The following is a 17,877-nucleotide window of genomic DNA, read 5'->3' as shown; positions in this document are numbered from 1 at the left end:
TACACACACACACACACACACACACACACACACACACACACACACAACCTGTCAGAAGTGCCTGGTATGGGCCGCCCCGAGTCCACTCTCACACACCAGCAGTATCCCGTGCCGCTGTGGCACTGAACGGATTTGTACCGCCCATCTGCACTGCATTCTGGGATAAAACGCTCATCTGACCCCTGAATGCCCGCTTCAGCGAGCAAAGACATTCTCTCGTGTTCACAGTTCTTTAGAGAGTCTGCAGGAAAACAGAGTAAGAAACTGAACAAGTTCACTCTTCAAAACACTCAAATGAAGCCGTGATCCTCTCTCCTTCTCACCTGTGGGTCGTCTGACCGGACGCTTTCCATTCGGGTCAGAGTTCAATAGGATTGTCACCCAAAATGGAGGCACAGTGACTCCTGTATTTAAAATCAGATGGTATCTCAATGGTAACATCTTTATTTTTTTATCAATGTCGTTCATATGGCATGAATTTGCATTTCCTTCAGCCCGAGGCTTATTTATTTTACTTTTGGTGTGAACGGGCCTTTAGATTTGCCAAAAATAGTTTTTTTTTTATTAAAAAACAAACAAACAATTATTCCTAACCGAGGTGAGAAAAATATTGCAACAGAAAAGTAACACATTACTTTCCATTAAAAGTAACTAAATAACGTAATTAGTTACTTTTTAAGGAGTAACGTAATATTGTAATGCATTACTTTTAAAAGTAACTTTCACCAACACTGTACATCAATATGTCAACAATATGTTGTTTTTTTCATGTTCTTTTCATTAACATTAGTTTGTGTTTTGCTTGTATTTGAGCTTTGATGATCACTAAATTCATGCAAAAGACTTCAAATATAAGATTTTGATGTAGAAATCCACAATGCAGTGAAGTCACCTTCAGTCGTCGGCACAGGATCAGGAACACCTCGTTCTAAACCCAGAGAGGAACATGTCAGATAACAAGACCTTTATTTCGTTATACTGCAGTATTTGTGTATGCGTGTTTTCTCACTCGCTTGTGCTAATTCCGCGTCGGTTTCCTGAGCAATATCTGACATCTGACCTTCATCACAGATAAATGAAAAACAGATCGCTTTAGGTTTTGTGAAGAAAATGTGAGTGATGCTTAACCCTCTGGGGTCCAAGGTGTTTTTGGGGTCCTTGAGATGTTTTGACATACTCTGACATTTGTGCTTTTTTCAGTTGCTTATAAACATATTACTGGCAAAGGTGTAATTACACTCTATTTAGCACACACAGGGCTACCATAATGTGTTATCAACATGTATGTACATTTTTGTATTTTTGAGAGAATATTGTTTATGCGTGGTTATTGAAAAAACTAAAACTTAAAGTTTCTGAAATAAGGCCACAAAACACATACTAAATATGTGTCCACAAGACTTTTGACTAATGGATGTTGTGGCCTAGAGTTTTTTCTTCAAAATGATCTGAAAATCATCCTGTCTTATCATTCACATAACACAATAGATTGTTTTAAATTGTGAAAAACATTTTTTTGTTTGCAAAGGCAATATGCGGATGGGCGGATCGGCCCAACCCCCTCATGAATAATTAGGCAGTTCTCACCTGAGCAGACTGCATACTAATGAGCCTTTCATTCAGGGGTGTCACACAAGAAAGAATGCAAGGACAATATATATATAAATAAATAAATATTTATATACACACACACACACACATATATATATATATATATATATATATATATATATATATATATGTGTGTGTGTATAAATATTTATTTATTTATATATATATATTGTCCTTGCATTCTTTCTTGTGTGACACCCCTGAATGAAAGGCTCATTAGTATATATATATATATATATATATATATACAAACAATCAAAATATAAATGAAAGCCAAAAGCACATTTTTAGTCACACCTTTTAGCCATCCACATACCATTTTTAGCCATCCACCGCGGAAAAAATAAACCAGTCGCATTTCAAAGTCGTACGCGAAATGACCGCCAGGTGGCGCAAAGGGATATTTAGCAAAACGTAAGTGGGGCTAATGTCTATTAACAGTAGCCTAAGGATGAAATACTACAAGTTATGGTAATTTCCAAATAAGCCTACAACAAATTGTTGGTCATACAGATAAGATATAATCTTTTAAAACTGTAAAAGGCTAAAGTAGGCCTACACTCACAGGCTAAAGACAAAACGTTTTCTCGCTCATGTGAGAATCAAACGTTTGGTTATTTCTCAGTAACAAAATTCATAGCCGAGCGGTAGAACTGACGGTTCATCATCAAGATGACACAGGTTTAAATCCCGCACAAACATAGTCTGCTGTATATTTTATATTTATTATTGCAGAGAGATTTGTCTAGCTCTAAAACTCTGTTACACCATACAGTTTTGTTTTATATAGGCTATATATATTTTTTATTTATTTATTCCAGGCTCTCACGCCACACCCCCGATTTCTCACGCTGAAGTGTCAACCCGGTCGGTCAAATTCCTGAAAGATATAGTTTATCTATAGATCTACCTGTTGAGCCACTCGTGATCGACTAGTTATACCGCGAATTAGTTATTAATTATTTTAATCCCCACACCCCTCCCTCCACAGCTAATCAATGCTATAGGCTACTTCACCAATATCAAATATAAAATAGAGATATGCAACAGGCACGTTTAAACGAAAAACAATAAAATCAAAACCAGCGTTTCAGTTGTTCATTAGTTCCAGTGGCCTTAATGCATGCACGGCTTTTCAAAATTTCACAAAGCGTGTTGAGATTATTTTGAATGAAATATTGAAGTTTATAATTAAGTGTTTTGGCACACCACGCCGAGTGACCCTATGCATTTTTCTAAAGTCGGGTTTTATTCTGGCATCGTGAGTTAGTGTTCGACAAACGCGGCGGAGCGTTCATTTAGATTAATTTATTTATCTCATTATTACAGCTAAAATAACTTAATAGGCGACTCCGTAATTTTTAGGTCATACAGATAAGAGTAGAGTAGCTTACATCGTTCAAAACTGTAAACTTGTATTCATATTAGGCTAACGACAAAAACAGTATATCTGTCCTCTGTCTCCGGGAACTGCGCATCACAAAAATGAACCGAAAGCCACTTCAGCTCAGTCACGATAAGAAATCGGCTATGTCTAAAGCCTTTAAATGTCTAAATATTTAGGCTAATAAATGTTATCTGATTATGTAGGCTAATCCATATGAAAACGAGAGGTACAGAGGATCTAGGCTACTCAAACATGCGCTTCCCAATGAGAAAATGACAAGACATGGGTGAAAATCTCGCTCTAATTAAATGTAGGCTAAATCGCCCTGAATTAAAATGTAAAAACATAATAATGTATTTGTCGAAATGTTGCGATATTGTTTCATTTAAGTTCATAATTATTCTATAAATGTTATTTAATTTAGCAGCATTACCACGAAGCACCGTGTTTCGATATTTATTTGAATAATACAAAATAAAATAAAAACTTAATTCACAAATTGCATGCCTGGTTGTAAGGATCCAAAGATCCCTGTAGACTTTAATATTAAGTTGAACATTTTGTTCATGACAACAAATTAACAAGCGTTTTTTCAGATTATATTTAGTTTTGCTTGGAAAAAGCTGCCCCAAACCAGTTTTATTTCATCAATTATTGAAATAATGAAATATTTAGTAATAAACTTTTATGACAGAAATATCACTAGGCTACATGTAACTTAAATCATTTAATTCCTTCATTATCAACACTGTCTAGAATGGCGATTTAAGTGTGAATTGCGACTTCTCTTTGTGTAAAGTCAGCCTCAGACTCCGATAGCCTGTGGGGGGTTGGAGGGACATTGCTGGACAAAGGTGTTAATGTTCCTCTTTCATATGGAGAGTGTCGGATAGCCAGCCTGATGAGCAGGCAAAATTATTGTAAGGATAAATCTGTGTCCAAATGTAGGCCCCATATCTTATTAAATTATAAATATTGTAGTTTATTTATTGTAGCCTATTTAAAGTTTTTTTCACACAAAATTTCAATTGAAGTTATTGTAAGGTGAATTCAACAAGGCATGCTGTGCCTTTGAAGCAACAATTAAAGGTTAAATAAATTTTTCGTGATTTGTATGGCTGACACGCAGCGACATATACAGTATTATCAGCTGTATGATGTGTTTTTACCCTGAAATGATTAATTTCGAGACAGACCCGGCGCGGGCAGCGAGGGAGACTAAATAAACTTGTTAAAAAGAGATCCAGCGCGAGAGAGGCAAAGAGAAACGCATGTTTTTAATTTAATTATGTTTCTTTGGACAATTTTCGTTTTGTAGGCCTACTGTTTTAATTGTTTAATTTAGCTGTATTTTCTTTGGCAATACAAATTTAAAATGTCGCAAGAATAAGATTAGCCTAGTGTTTCTTATTTTGCATCGCAAAAGAAATAAACTCTAAACAAGATGCAACCCTGTTTTAAATTAAACAATTTAAACCTTGAAATGTTCGAACTTGGTTTCAAACTTAAGTAATTTTAGTGTTCTTTTACATTACACAATAATTTAGCAGACTAAAGACGAGCTTCTTCATTTTCATTTTCTGATCGGCTGACAATCTTCATCAGTTTTTGTCGTTTGTGCAGCGGCTGCGGTTCTACAGGAATGTAGCAAATTTATGTTGTAATGATAATCAAACAAAACTCTTGACTTTAAATAAGTAAACAGATATAAATAGTTACCTATTTAAGCATCAAGGTGGTAAAATATAAACGTAGGACAACATCGGTTAACAACATGTATGCTACATTGAGATTCGATCTCGGGTCTGTTGAAGCTCCTCGAAGCTCGTGTCGTTGCGTTGATCACTGAGCTGTCTTCTGTACGCTGTTAATGTTGTAAAGCCTCATTCATGTAGCCTAAATGATTTTATTGCAATGTTTTATGTTGAAATGTTTTCATTATTTATTCAATTACATTTCAGTAGCCTAATTTCAGTATTGTGATTATGAATTATTTTAACTACGTTTCACTTGTTGAATTCTTCGGTGCGGCAGCAGATTACACATTAGAGAGAATAAACCGGAATAAACGAACACTTTTCAGAGTCTATGATTGTAGCGCCTCTTAGCGGTAAAAGGCAGCAAATACACCACACATTTTACCGCCGCGGTGGAACGGCTGATGTGGGCATTGTCATGGCTTGCCTCACATTTGCGTTTGAATAGCGCGCGTCCTCCGTGGGCGTGTCAGATTAACGCGTAATGAAGTGTAATGAGCTGGGGGAAAAAATACTGACAGCACTCTCTTTTCATACAGATTGCATAAACTGAGAATATTTGTTTTTTATATAAATTACTTCATTTAAAAGAAGAGAATTTAAGCTTCATAAAGAAAAACCTCTCGTGCCTGTGTGACAAGTAATCGCGGAGTTACAGTTAATCTTAGGACGCGTTTCAGAATGGACTTCACTGACAGAGAGAACGCAGAACTCGCATCATGTTTGTTTTTCTTTATTTGGTGAAAAGCACAACACTTTGTTTTTATTGTGAGTATCCACAAAAAAAATAGAAACTTAACAGGATCTAATGATGTACAACACTTATATGTAAGATCAAAATTAACAGAGTAATTTGAGTCTCTTTTGCACTGATAAGGAAAAAAGTGAGCTGGTATCGCCGGCGAGACCGCCGACCCCAGAGAGTTAACCATACAAAACTTACGCTTCTCTGATGTTTCTAGAAATGTTTTCACCCCAAAATCCCAAACTAAGGCACAATTTGCAGTGTCTGTATCAGGGTTATTATTGTTAGCTAAAAAAAAAAAAAAAAAAGAAATAAAAAATTAACTAAAAAAAATTAACTAAAAAAAATTATTTTGTTTCAGCTAGTTGCCAAGGCAACATTTCTTATTTTCATTTAGCTTAAGTTGAAGTACTAAAATACGGTGGCGAATTGCTGCCACATACATATTATTTTTCCACTCAATTATGTTGTAATAACGAGATAATGTTGTTAAAACACAATATTTTATTATTAAAATGACATTTTCTTGTAATAACGAGAAAATATGTTGTTTTAACGAGAAAAATATGCTGTTTTAATGACATATCTCGTTATTACGAGAAAATATGTTGTTTTAACAAGAAAAACATATCTCGTTATTACAAGAAAATGTCACATGACTTTGTTTTGTGCATTGAGGGATTTATTCGATAATTGTGCTTCCATCGTAGTTTATGCACGTCTTCTAATCGGATAAAAACATTAACCGACTCAATTGAGCGCATACGTTTTTTTTATCACATCTTGGCATTTCCATCCTTTGTTTTTGATGGGATATCCCAAAATTCACATAAAACGAATGATACTAAAATAACAGTGGTCTGTGTCACTAGTTCATTGGTCTCACAAACAGAACTCACCTGTGCAGTTGGGCCGCAGGTGTAGGACAGAGCTTCCGCTCACAGGCATCCCATCAGCGCTGGAGCACCAGCAAAAACCTGTCTGAGTGTGACACTGCACCTACAGGTCAAAGGTCACGAGAGCTCATGCAGGGGATGGAAACTGATTGAGGCAAAAATGCCAGCAAAATGAACAACAATGCCTCCAAACGAACCAATCACTTACGTTTCTTTTGAGATTATGAATGCAGCTATGAATATCAACTCTGAATTTAGTTGTTGGACTTTAGCATCACAATACCTCAGCATAAGATCCGTCGGCGTCGCATATTGGGATAAAGATGGCCAAGGAATCCGAACGAGCACTGGCCCGCAGAGCTTGAGAACGAGCCAGCTGACATTTAGAGCTCAACGCATCTGCTGGCAAACACAAAACACTTTCAAGACATCATCCATTGAGATCAGAAACTCTGAATCTGGTGCTTTACCTGTGCATGTTGACAGTGTGTCCATCCTCAGCTGGCTGTTAATGCACTGGGCACGTTGAAAAGAACACAGAGATTTATACATTCGTCCGTTGCTGCCACACACTGCTTGACGGCGCCCTCTAGCACAGTCCAGCACACACACTCGAGGCCACTGCTTGTCCAACACCAGCAACTATAATTAGAGAATGGGAGGGGGTCAGGTTTTTTTTTTGCATCTGGCTGAATGTGAAAGGCTAGTCTGTGTAAAAGCTCTCAAAATGGGCAGAAAAAAAGGGAAACATGGTGTCTGGCCGAGGAACAGCCGTCTACTGTCGTGAAAACGCTGGAGGTCCCATGATGCGTAAGGTGATGCAAGACACTTTAGACACACTAATGAAAGATTTATATTTTTGCACTCCCTTAAAGGGCAGATTATCTTGTTTGAAGCAAGCAAACAGAGTGCATATTTATATTTTGAATAGCCCCAAAATAAAATATTAAAAAATTACATTCTCCTGCATTTGGATTTGGTATCTTCTGACGTAGGAAAATAAAAGTTTGGTTAAAAAAGCAAGCTCAAGTTTAAATTGATTAATATTGGAAGAAGAAAATATCAGAGCATGGTCTTTTTTCAATTACAGCAGTAACAATCTTTCTATGACAGATTAAAAAAATGTTATGTACATAGAGATGTAATGTGGGAAAAAGGCAAAAAAGTTGCAAAACAATAGCGATAGAGATTCCATTTACCCATGAATATCCTAAACATCTGTGGCAGTGTTTACTCAATCCATGAATAGAATAGAGCAGTCTGTCCATTAATGAAGCCAGAGAGAGAGAGAGAGAGAGAGCTTGCAAAATGACTTGCAAATATACAGTATGTAACAAAATCATTACTGAGAAACCATGAAAACCTTCACCAGTTTTTTAAAAAGAAAATATATTACACAACATGCTGTAATAAAAATAATATTTATTAAATATCCCTTGTAAAAAGTGTAATAATTTATGTATAAAAGGGCAAGTACCTACATGACCCATCAGATTTATATTTTAGATACATGATTGGTTAATTAAAATGTCTATTTCCCCTAATTGTTGTTGTCTTGCACTGCATGATTATTAGTTATAGAGTTGTTGGAAGGACCACTTTTTAGGTCTCAACTGCAAGAATATTATAAATTCTTCTAATATTTCACACAGAGTAAGTCAGGGTATTAAAGTAATACTTCATTTTTGGACTCTTATGAATTTCCTTAAGCTGTTACTGATCTTGATTTGCCAAAGTCATCAGGATGGAAGCTTTCCACGCCTTCACAGTCCAGTTTCAAAACGCAACAGAAAATAAAAAAAAAAACATTAAAAGTGACATGAATACAGTTGTGCTTAAACCGGCTCCTGCCAAGAGTGCAGTAACAAACAGCCGGAGCGAGTAAAGTCAACCATGTCTCTGTTGGAGAACAAGGCAGCACTGTGGACATGAGGCATGTCTAACAATTTTATAACTGTGAATGAAAATAAATACGCAGTCTTAGTGGCCTCAGGTGGTTGGTTTAGTAATGAATGAGAGATGTGGTGCCACTTTGCTGACAGGTGTGCATATTTTAAATGTAATGCCAAATTTTTTGTCCTTCTATAACATGTGACCCTTTTGAGGATTGAGCTATTTTAAAGAGTAAACATTCTGTATTATTGTGTACCTTTCAGACAAAAACTCTTTCAGCCTGTTCAGATTTATGTGGCTTGTGCTCAGGCATTTCACATTTCCAGGTGGCATTTTTGCAGGTCAACAGGTGTATGTTTTGACATGGAAATGTATGACACAAAGCAATACTATCCACAGAAATCCATCCACCAAACCCTTTTTACTTCACTGGGGCATGTTAAATATTTTAACTTTGTGACTTTTTAAGAGTTGATATTTTAAAACAGTGTGACAAGTCCTCCATTACATCACATAATTTAATTATCTTTAATTTTCTGCAACAATTACTAAATATAAAATCTTACTTTTTCAGCAGATTTCTCAAAAATCAGCTTGCATCTGTAAAAATGTATTCACACAACTATACATTTTACATTCAAGCTGAAATCCGGAATTATTTTCGCCTCCAGTCGTGATTTACCTGATTTTCGTCCGTCATCTTTACCGAATTTGACAATAGAAAGATGAGAAGTACGCGGCAGGTGAACGTCAACGCCAGCATGGTTCCCGCCACAACAGCCCACGTTCTACGGTCGGTCGCGTTCTTCCCGCCTGCGTGTGAATTTAAACACAAGGCGCGCGTCCTCGCCAGAGTAACGGCCAGGATACAGAGGTTGAAGAAAGAAAAATCCCGCGCTTACTCAGGTTGTCATAAGCCTGACGGTTCGCTCTCAATCAAAAGGTTTTTTTCTACGCCGACAACCAACAGACAGACGATAAAAAGAAAAATAATATAAGCTTTAACACATTAAAACCGTTACATCTTCTTTCACTCATGTTATTTGAAGAACTGGACACATACTACTGTACCGACTTCACATTTTCACACAGGAACTCCTCCTCAGGACGGCAAGCAAGGAGGATGGTAAGTTAGCTCTCTATTGGTTGTATTCTTTGAGTCCATGTCTGTCTAGACTATTTAATAGAGCGGCTGTTTTTATTTTTTATAAAAGTTTATTCATAGCACATACAGTATTTGGCTATTAATGAGCTTTCTTAAAATAATGTTTACCCTACAAATTAAGCTCCATCCACTTTTGAGGCATAATGCAGATTACTACTGAAAATTCCTGTTGTTTTATGAGGGAGAAACAGTTATGGTAGGTAATACACCAACCCTGTTTGTCACTGCAAGGATCAACCATAGTGTAAAAGACTCATTGCTAATACATATTTTGTCACCAATTTTGATAGAACTTGCAGCCTGTTGAAGCTAGAACACACTATAATTTATCAGTCAAGTCGAAAATGTAAGCTTTAGTGGGAGGAAATCTCAAGCAAGCAGGGACACAGACAAATAATTCAAAGTGGTAATATTTTATAAGGAAACTTTATGTGTGCATGTGAAATTCACTGTTCATCTGAGACAGAAAGCAGTTTTTGCTAATTTCCAGTACAGCAGATAACGTTTGATATTAAAGAGTACAAAAGAAAAAAAAATCAGAATTCCAAATGCTTTTATTCAACTTTGCAGATGTAAGAGCAGGCTTTTGGTCCAAGTCTGTTCAAATCTTCTGAAGCCCATCAACCCAACCCTATTCCCTCCCTCTACCCTTAATTTGTTCTCACTTGAATTCAACACTTTCGATTGCAAATCACCCCCGCCATTCCTTACAGAGAGCATGGTTGGTATTGGATACATGATTGCATAGATTTGTTAGACAGTAATTTAATTTTAATTAAGACATAATGGAATGTTCATTAAGACTTCAGCTCTACCACTCCTTCCCCTCAACCTCCAGAGCTGTAAATTGGGTCCCTGCCCCTCCCTGTAGAAAGAGAAAAACTAGTGTACAACAAAAGAAAAGAAAAAATGAGTGGGAGAAAGAGCAACCTGCAACTACCAGGCACATTTGTACTTATTTCTGACTATATATAATTCTCCTTTCGACTGTTGATTCAGCAGCTGTGTAGTCATAGGCTCTAGTGGAGAGGTCACTACGAGGCTATGCTGGTCACATCACTACTGAAGCTCTTACATGGACATTCAGTAATATTTGAAAAACAATTAGAGATAGATGCCAGATGGACATTAGTTACAGTTAATAAATCCTTAAGGAACATGTCTATTTGAGACTGGGAGTCAATAAGAGAACGCTGTATAGTTAATTGGTGGAAGGGACTGGGTATTTTTTGTGAATTGATTCTTCAACCCCTCAAAAAAAAAAAAGCACAGACCTGCAGCTACTCAAACCTGCTTACAGTACTCTGCAGGGGTGAAACTGCTCATTTTATAATCTTTGCTTAGGACCTGAAGTGCAGTGTGACTGCCCCATGGTATTCCGGCAATTCTGTGTACTGGAAAATAAGTATGTACAGCGTAGAATCCCACCAACTCAAAATTGCTGGAGAGGAGAGAAATAAAATGGGAGGAATAAGCTGAGGTTAGATTTTTAAAGAGTTCCATCGATCCAGCAAAATGGGTTAAGAGGGCATGTCACAAATTCCCTAACAATACACTTGAGTCATTCTGTCCATTTTCCTACGATATACAGCCTCACTATATGCCAAATAACATATTCCAACCCCAAACCAAACCTCCCACCCCACCAACTCTAGCAAGAAAACAACAAACTTAAAACAAAGAAAAATAGCATGTTAACTGAAAAAGCTTGTGCCCTTCCCACCGGGGTAGAGGGTGCAGGTTAAGTGTCTAGGAATAGACTGAAGCCAGAGCGGATTCTTTAAGCTCTTTTTAGTTCCATTCCAGAACAAACTAATAGTTTTAATTAATATTTTTCTCATTTAATTAACCCAAAGGCTTAACATTAACTGTCTTTACAGGTTACTGCTGGTGAGAAATCACTTGCAAGCTGGAAAAACATTCAGTCCTTTCATTGTATACATGTGATTTTAAGAGGAAACGGAAGAAGATTAAAGAACCTGAGCTGTAGCTACAGTCCAAAGCCACACAACCTTTCTTCCCTTGACACTGAACCTGCATCTTAAACTTCTTTCCTTCTATCCTACAACTTTCCTTAAGCTCTCCAAGACTGACATGTTTTACACAGAATCAAAAGGTCATCCCTCAATGCGTGGCAAGCTTCATCAACAGTTATTCGCTCTTCCCATAATGCCATGGTAACCCCCTTCCCCCAAACATCCATCCCACCCCCTCCCCATCAGGTGTGCTATGAAGTCCCGTTTCCAACACTCTTAAATATCTTCCTCAGGAGCACTGATCTCTTTAAGGACTGGATGGTTGAGAGAAAGACAGATGCGGCCCCATCCAGCGCTCTCATCTATCTAGTCTGTGGGAAGATCAGCACTAATGCAGGAGAGAGAGCTGCTCTGGAGTTCTGGAGTTGGTGCTTAGAGGTCGCTCTCCCCGTACAGGGCGGTGGAGAAGGACATGTAGTCAAGAGCACCCGGCACTGCGTCAGGGCCGGCGTACGGTGCCATTCGGGCAATGCAATACTCCGCCTGGTCAGGAGGAAGCTCACGCCTCAACTCCTCAGCAGTGATGAAGTTCTGAAAAGAAGAAGAGACGGGGTTAGATATGTTGAAGTCGCATACAACAAAAACTTTGGACACGCTGAAATTCTTACCTTGTCTCCGGCTAGGATCTTAAACGAGGCGATGACCTGGTCTGCGGTGTCTGTGTCGGTTGTTTCCCTTGACATGAAGTCGATGAAGGCCTGGAAGGTCACTGCTCCACTGTTGTTGGGGTCAACAATGCCCATAATGCGAGCAAATTCAGCTTCACCCTGAGGAACAGAGGCTAGAGATTAACCCAGATAAACCAGGAGGAGAGTCCTGACCTTGAGTAAAGTTTTTAAGTTGAAGCAAATGAAAATGAAGATGTGAGACATAGAAGTACAGTCGGTTCAATGCGTTGATTTAAGACTTCTTTTAGTGTTGTGTCAACTACATTTTTAACACCAAAGCATATAGCAGTACAACCCATTGAACACTGAATTTACTTTGTCCCCATTTTCATTTGTGTCAAGCTAAATATTACATCAGCCTTGGTCTATTAGAATCTATTCAATAATCACTTTTTCTTTTACGGATCTTAACTCAAAACATAGGTAAAACATCAAAAGTAACCAATGATACCAGACAAAACAGATACATTTTTAACAGCAAGCAAAAGCAGGACTTCAGGAGAAACAGATTGAGAAAGGAGATAGCAGTACCAGGCTGTTCCCAGTGGAAATGAGCAGTGCGCGGAAATCGTCGCTGTCCATTATCCCCGTGCGCTTCTACAGTTCGCAAAGGGAAGGATGAGAAAAGAAACAGAAAGGAAGCATGTGGAAAGCAGAGAATTTGGGGAGATGAAGAGGTTGTACACAAACAAACGCGAAGGTAACAGAGGGTTTGATAGAGAAATCAGAGTGAGTTTGTAGAGAAGACGGGTAAGAGATGGAGGGGAAGTATGGCAAGGACAAGTAAAAAAAGAAAACAGAAGAAAACAAAGAGGAAGCAGTGAGAAACATTAAAAATAAAATAAAAGCAAAGACCTTAGATGACCTACAGAGGGCATCTTTTCAAGCAGCAGCACAACAGGTGAGTGAGGGAGTTAGTGAGTGATGGAATAAATGAGTGGCGCGGCGCAAATACACACACAGATGGCAGCAATCAGAACTCTTTCTTCTCTTGCTGTGCTCATACCTGTTTGTCGGTTTCTACGTCGTAACCCAGACTGATCAAACAAGCCTTGAACTCCTCCGCCTGTAAGACACCACTGTGGTCCTGTGGTAGCCAATCACGCAAGGGGCCACAGTGGATGGACCAATCAGAACATGCAGATGAGGATTGATGATACCGATTCACAATGACAGCATGTGTGGGATGGAGGCAGTGGCATGACAAAAAAAGATGGAGACAAAACATGTGGATGTCAGACACATGGGCTAATGGTAAACAAATCACATGACTAATGAAAACATACTTGTGACAGTGAGTGAATGTAACACAGGACATTCAGCTTGTGATGTTAAAGAGCCATTATGAAAGCACTATATCAGTTTTCTCCTTTACCTTGGCTAAATGTCTCCACTCTAGCATAAAAAAACCCTCATTGCTTCAAATCCACTAGACTATATTTACATATTGGCTACAGGTGGCACACTTCAGGTCAGAGGTGTTTGACGCACAGTGTATTTAAGATGTTTTCCCTCCCATTAGTGCCAGAATGAGTGGAGAAAATGGAGCATATATTAAAACAAGTCCAACCAAAACTTTAAACTGAGGTCTATTTTTATCATGCATCAATCACCCTGAAATTAAACACAGCCTTGACATAAGCAGCATATACTAAATCTTCCATATTCTTCTTTATATGGACACTGTAATCCTCTGCTATCTCGTGTGCATTTTTAATGGCCTGGTGCTAAGATCTTTTTGCTAACACAGTTGCATAAACACAAGCACTATGCATACTAAAGCACAAGCCCTATGAATATTAAAGGAATATTTCACTCAAAATGATCACCATCTTGTCAAAACATATGACTTTCTTTGTTCTGTAGAAAACAAAATGTTAGCCTCTCAATTCTCATTTACAATCTTTGAGAATAAAGACGCATCTTGTCAGGTTTGACAAGTGATGCACAAACGCGATTGGTTTTTATGTCTCATAACCAGTCCTGACATGGCAAGTTGCTTTCGTTCCACAGTACAATGCTTTCGTTGAAATTTTTTTGTTTTTGTTTTGGAGTGAGCTATGCCTTTAATACACTGACCTTGATTAACATTCACCGTCTAATAAATACTTATTCTTTAACCTTAATTTAGTAACTAAGTCCATCTCACACACTGACAAACATGCAAAGGAGTTCCTGACCTTGTCAAAGTGATTGAAAGACGTGCGGTACTCGTGCAGCTGTTCCTGGCTAATGCCTTTAGCATCACGAGTCAGAATCTGGTTCTCGATCTCATTAATGGTGCGGGCAATTGTAGTAAGGAGTTGCTCCCAACCAACACGAAGGTGCTTTAAAGAAGAAAAAGGCAATTGATAAACAATCAAGAAACTAGACTGGTGTGAATGGCCAAACAAGCCAAACACCAACAGAGAAACACAGCATACATGATTAATTTAAATATTTGCACATGCATACCTCCATAGTGTAAGAAGTGTATTTGTTGTCAAATATAAGTGCTTCCTGAATGAGCTGATGGTCTCCCTCCAGTTGGTCGATGTTGGGTTTGTATTCGATGATGCTCTGCTCATACTGACGAAGGTGGGTCAGCTGATCTTCCAGCGTTCCATTCATCTCAATTGATATCCGCCCAATCTCCTACAAACATCATTCCATGGAGACACAGATGAATCATTCAGTATTTTTCTTCTTCACCAAGAAAGAAGACCAAAGAAATAATACAGAAAATTAAGAAATGGAGGTGACTATACCTCCATCTTATTTTGGATCCATGGTCCAATCATGTTGGCCTGGTTGGCAAACTGGCGTCTGAGATGGTCATTAGACTGCTGACGTGCGAGTTCTTCCTGAAGAGCCTGATCACGCTGTGGAACCAGTTGCTGCACCTGTACATTGATGGGAGATAACGTCAATCGTTGCAATCTCAACTGATACTAAAACCACACCCATAGATCTTGAAGCGACAAATTTCTTATTCACCGATACAAAAATATCTAACCTTCTCCCACTTCTTATCAATGCTCTGAGGGGTGATGGAGGTGTAAGGATTGTTTCCAGCCAGTTTGATGCCATTGTACTGTGCGATTTTCTGAACTTCAGCCTGGATGGCCTGGATAGATTCCCGCTCTTTGTTTGCCTCTGGAAGAGTTGATTTGAACTGCTCATGAGCAGTTATAAGTCCCTACATAAAGATAAAGGGTGAAAAAATAGTTAGGGAAAGGATTCTCACATCCAGCATTGTATTATTCCCTTATAACTATTCAAAGATACCAGCAATAAAAAAACAAGTCATGTTTACAAGTCAAGAGCAAGTCATTTCATTCTGACGAAATATTACGAACAAAACATGTTACAGTACCTGGATCTCCTCTATGTTGTGTACAATGAACATGTCCTGAAGGTCCTCCATGGCTCCCTCCATCCAGTTGTTGAATGGCGCTGCTCTCTTGGCGTACTCCAGGTAGAGCTCATCAATAGACTCCAGCTGTTTCTCTGTTCTCTGCAGACCAGATACACACACAGTCAGCATGATAAAATATATAAATAAGCCAGAAAGTGTCTCTCCAAGAAAGCATGTGTACCTCGAGAGACTCTCTGCGGTTCTGTGTGAGGGAACCCAGAGCATCCCATTGCTCACAGATCTTCTGACAGCGTGCATTAACGCTTGGGGAGTCGTAGTAGTCTAGCTCACTATAATACAGAAACAGTTTAAACACTAACACTCCATTAAACTTTCATCCCCTACTATTTTTGTTGTTTCCTCACTTGAGTTCTTGTGCAATGGCGGCAATCTGCTCCACTCTGTCCTGGTGGGCAGCAAGGTCACTTTCGAATGCCTCATGCTTCTTCAGGAGAGCTTTGATCTCAGACAGTGTTGCGGTCTCATAATCCTTCTGTGTTAGCATGGCCTCCTTACCTACAAACAAACAGATCTATTTAGATCGGTCTAGTTTTCAGATCACAAGCATGATGTTTAAGACTTCTGCAATCAAAAACACTTCCAGAAATAATGGAAAGAGTTATGGAGGAGGAGCCTTGGCTCTCACTGTCTATTGAGAGCAATTTGTGTGTATAATTGCCAAAAGCATCAGCAAGTTCAAGTGTAGTTTCTATATCAATACCATCTGTCCAGCTCTCATGGATGGCTGCTTTCTGACGGAACTTTTCTGCAAGATGGTCAAGTCTTTCCAAACGACGGATCTCATTCAGTAGCCACTCCTCATAGCCTTTCTCTGCCCCTTCCAGTTTATGCCATGCACCATTAATATCCTAAAGAGAAATAATACTTATCAGCCAAATGCCTTTCAGAATTAAACCAATGGTTTCAATCTGAAACCCAACAACAATTAATATTACAATGTTTGATTAGAAGAGTTTGTGTCATAAGTTTTAATCTTAGTGACACAGCGAAAGGTTTTTTTTTTGTACTTATAAACTGAATTGTGCATGTATTATACATGTTTCTTACCGACACCATGCGTCCCTCAGATGGCATAAAGGCTGGTCGGTTGCTCAGACGGAGTTTGGTCTGCAACGTGTTGAAGTTGATCTCTAGCTGACACTTCTCCTGAACTTTGGGTGGTTTGTGAACCCGACGGTAATCGCGGAAATCTTCCAATTTCTGCTGCATTTCTGTCATGGTTTTCTCTGGAGCACGATTTTCCAACCATGGGATTGTCCTACGAATCCACTCCAACAGCTATAGGGATAAAAAGCATGCAGCAAGAAAGTAAGTGTAAATGAATAGAGGTTCAATAGGAAACATTGTCCCCCTTTTTAACAGTGTAAAACACTCTAGTTAGTTTGTGTAGAAATAGGTTTATAGAGGCTCAATTAGCCATGTTCATGCTTCAGGTTCCACTGCACAATTACATCTATTTAAATAACACAAACAGCAAACTTAAATTAACTTAGACTCACATCGCTGGCCAGTTTTTCATAGTCCTCCATCAGGTGCTCATTCTCCTGATTGACCGCCAATACCTTACAGATACGATTGGCTGCTGTCTCAGCCTATCACAGAACAGGACAGTTACAACAATATTACATCAGACATCTTTCTATAGACTTGCACAATTTTCCAAACATTCAAAAAAGAAAAAAAAAACAGCATACTGTTTACTACACAAATACATACAGTAGTGTATAGCATATGTTTAAAGTAGTATGATACAGTATACACAGTACACTTCAGTTAAGTATGAAAAATCTGTTTTTAGAACTGTAAATGTCAAGATGCTGCTTTAGTTTACACGGGGAAAACAAACGATCAAATATTTAATGGTTTTTGGTTTGGTGGGTTTAGCAAAAGGTGGCTTAAAATTACATTCAAACACACGCAAATGATGTTTTGAGCACACAATGACACAAAACTCCAAGTGTTGTAAGTTAATAATGTGCTATACATACAGTACCATGCGTAAAAACTAGCCAAATTAAATAAATATGAAGTTAAACATCAACATTACACACTTCACTTGGAAGCTAACTACGTATTATACTAATTTCCATGCAAACACCAAAATTGGTTAGTTTCGAAAACGTGTAGTCCAGCTGCAAAATTTACATGCTATTTGGAAAATCAAATTTGCATTCTCAATTTTTATACCACCGCTGGAGGATCTCTTCATGGTTCTCTACAGCATTAACTAACGCTGAAACACAGAAAGTGTTCAAAACGCTTGTGTAAGAGGCTAAAGCACATTTAAACAATTATGATGAG

General features: G+C 38.3%; 2 protein-coding genes across 9 annotated transcripts in view; both read right to left on the bottom strand.

Annotated features, from left to right (window-relative positions):
- Positions 1-9,196, bottom strand: part of LOC130073173 (SPARC-related modular calcium-binding protein 1-like) — a 31,333-nt gene extending 22,137 nt beyond the window's left edge. Inside the window, exons 1-8 of one of the 4 annotated variants that reach the window (XM_056238624.1) lie at positions 8,972-9,196; positions 6,867-7,038; positions 6,680-6,798; positions 6,400-6,499; positions 1,010-1,060; positions 893-928; positions 324-404; positions 49-241 (exon numbers count right to left, since the gene is read on the bottom strand). In XM_056238624.1, coding sequence (XP_056094599.1) covers positions 49-241; positions 324-404; positions 893-928; positions 1,010-1,060; positions 6,400-6,499; positions 6,680-6,798; positions 6,867-7,038; positions 8,972-9,052 — 833 coding nt within the window. In that variant the 5' untranslated portion in view covers positions 9,053-9,196. The remainder of the gene's footprint in view (positions 1-48; positions 242-323; positions 405-892; positions 929-1,009; positions 1,061-6,399; positions 6,500-6,679; positions 6,799-6,866; positions 7,039-8,971) is intronic. The other 3 variants (XM_056238626.1, XM_056238625.1, XM_056238627.1) reach the window with 3 other exon arrangements.
- Positions 9,197-9,851: 655 nt separating this feature from the next.
- The window catches only part of actn4 (actinin, alpha 4), a 46,890-nt gene continuing 38,864 nt past the window's right edge, over positions 9,852-17,877 (bottom strand). For 2 of the 5 annotated variants that reach the window (XM_056238621.1, XM_056238620.1), the window contains exons 9-21: positions 17,076-17,168; positions 16,624-16,854; positions 16,277-16,424; positions 15,921-16,071; positions 15,737-15,845; positions 15,514-15,654; positions 15,154-15,336; positions 14,906-15,040; positions 14,613-14,792; positions 14,339-14,485; positions 12,690-12,755; positions 12,099-12,257; positions 9,852-12,021 (exon numbers count right to left, since the gene is read on the bottom strand). In XM_056238621.1, coding sequence (XP_056094596.1) covers positions 11,863-12,021; positions 12,099-12,257; positions 12,690-12,755; positions 14,339-14,485; positions 14,613-14,792; positions 14,906-15,040; positions 15,154-15,336; positions 15,514-15,654; positions 15,737-15,845; positions 15,921-16,071; positions 16,277-16,424; positions 16,624-16,854; positions 17,076-17,168 — 1,902 coding nt within the window. In that variant the 3' untranslated portion in view covers positions 9,852-11,862. Of the gene's footprint in view, positions 12,022-12,098; positions 12,258-12,689; positions 12,756-13,164; positions 13,246-14,338; positions 14,486-14,612; positions 14,793-14,905; positions 15,041-15,153; positions 15,337-15,513; positions 15,655-15,736; positions 15,846-15,920; positions 16,072-16,276; positions 16,425-16,623; positions 16,855-17,075; positions 17,169-17,877 lie in introns of all 5 variants that reach the window. The other 3 variants (XM_056238619.1, XM_056238617.1, XM_056238622.1) reach the window with 2 other exon arrangements.

Source organism: Rhinichthys klamathensis, unplaced genomic scaffold (genome assembly GCF_029890125.1).
Source record: "Rhinichthys klamathensis goyatoka isolate OS25496 unplaced genomic scaffold, OSU_Roscu_1.1 h1tg000527l_1, whole genome shotgun sequence".
NCBI lineage: Eukaryota > Metazoa > Chordata > Actinopteri > Cypriniformes > Leuciscidae > Rhinichthys > Rhinichthys klamathensis.
The sequence above is the reverse complement of the archived record's forward strand: the minus strand, read 5'-3'. Positions and strand labels throughout refer to the sequence as shown.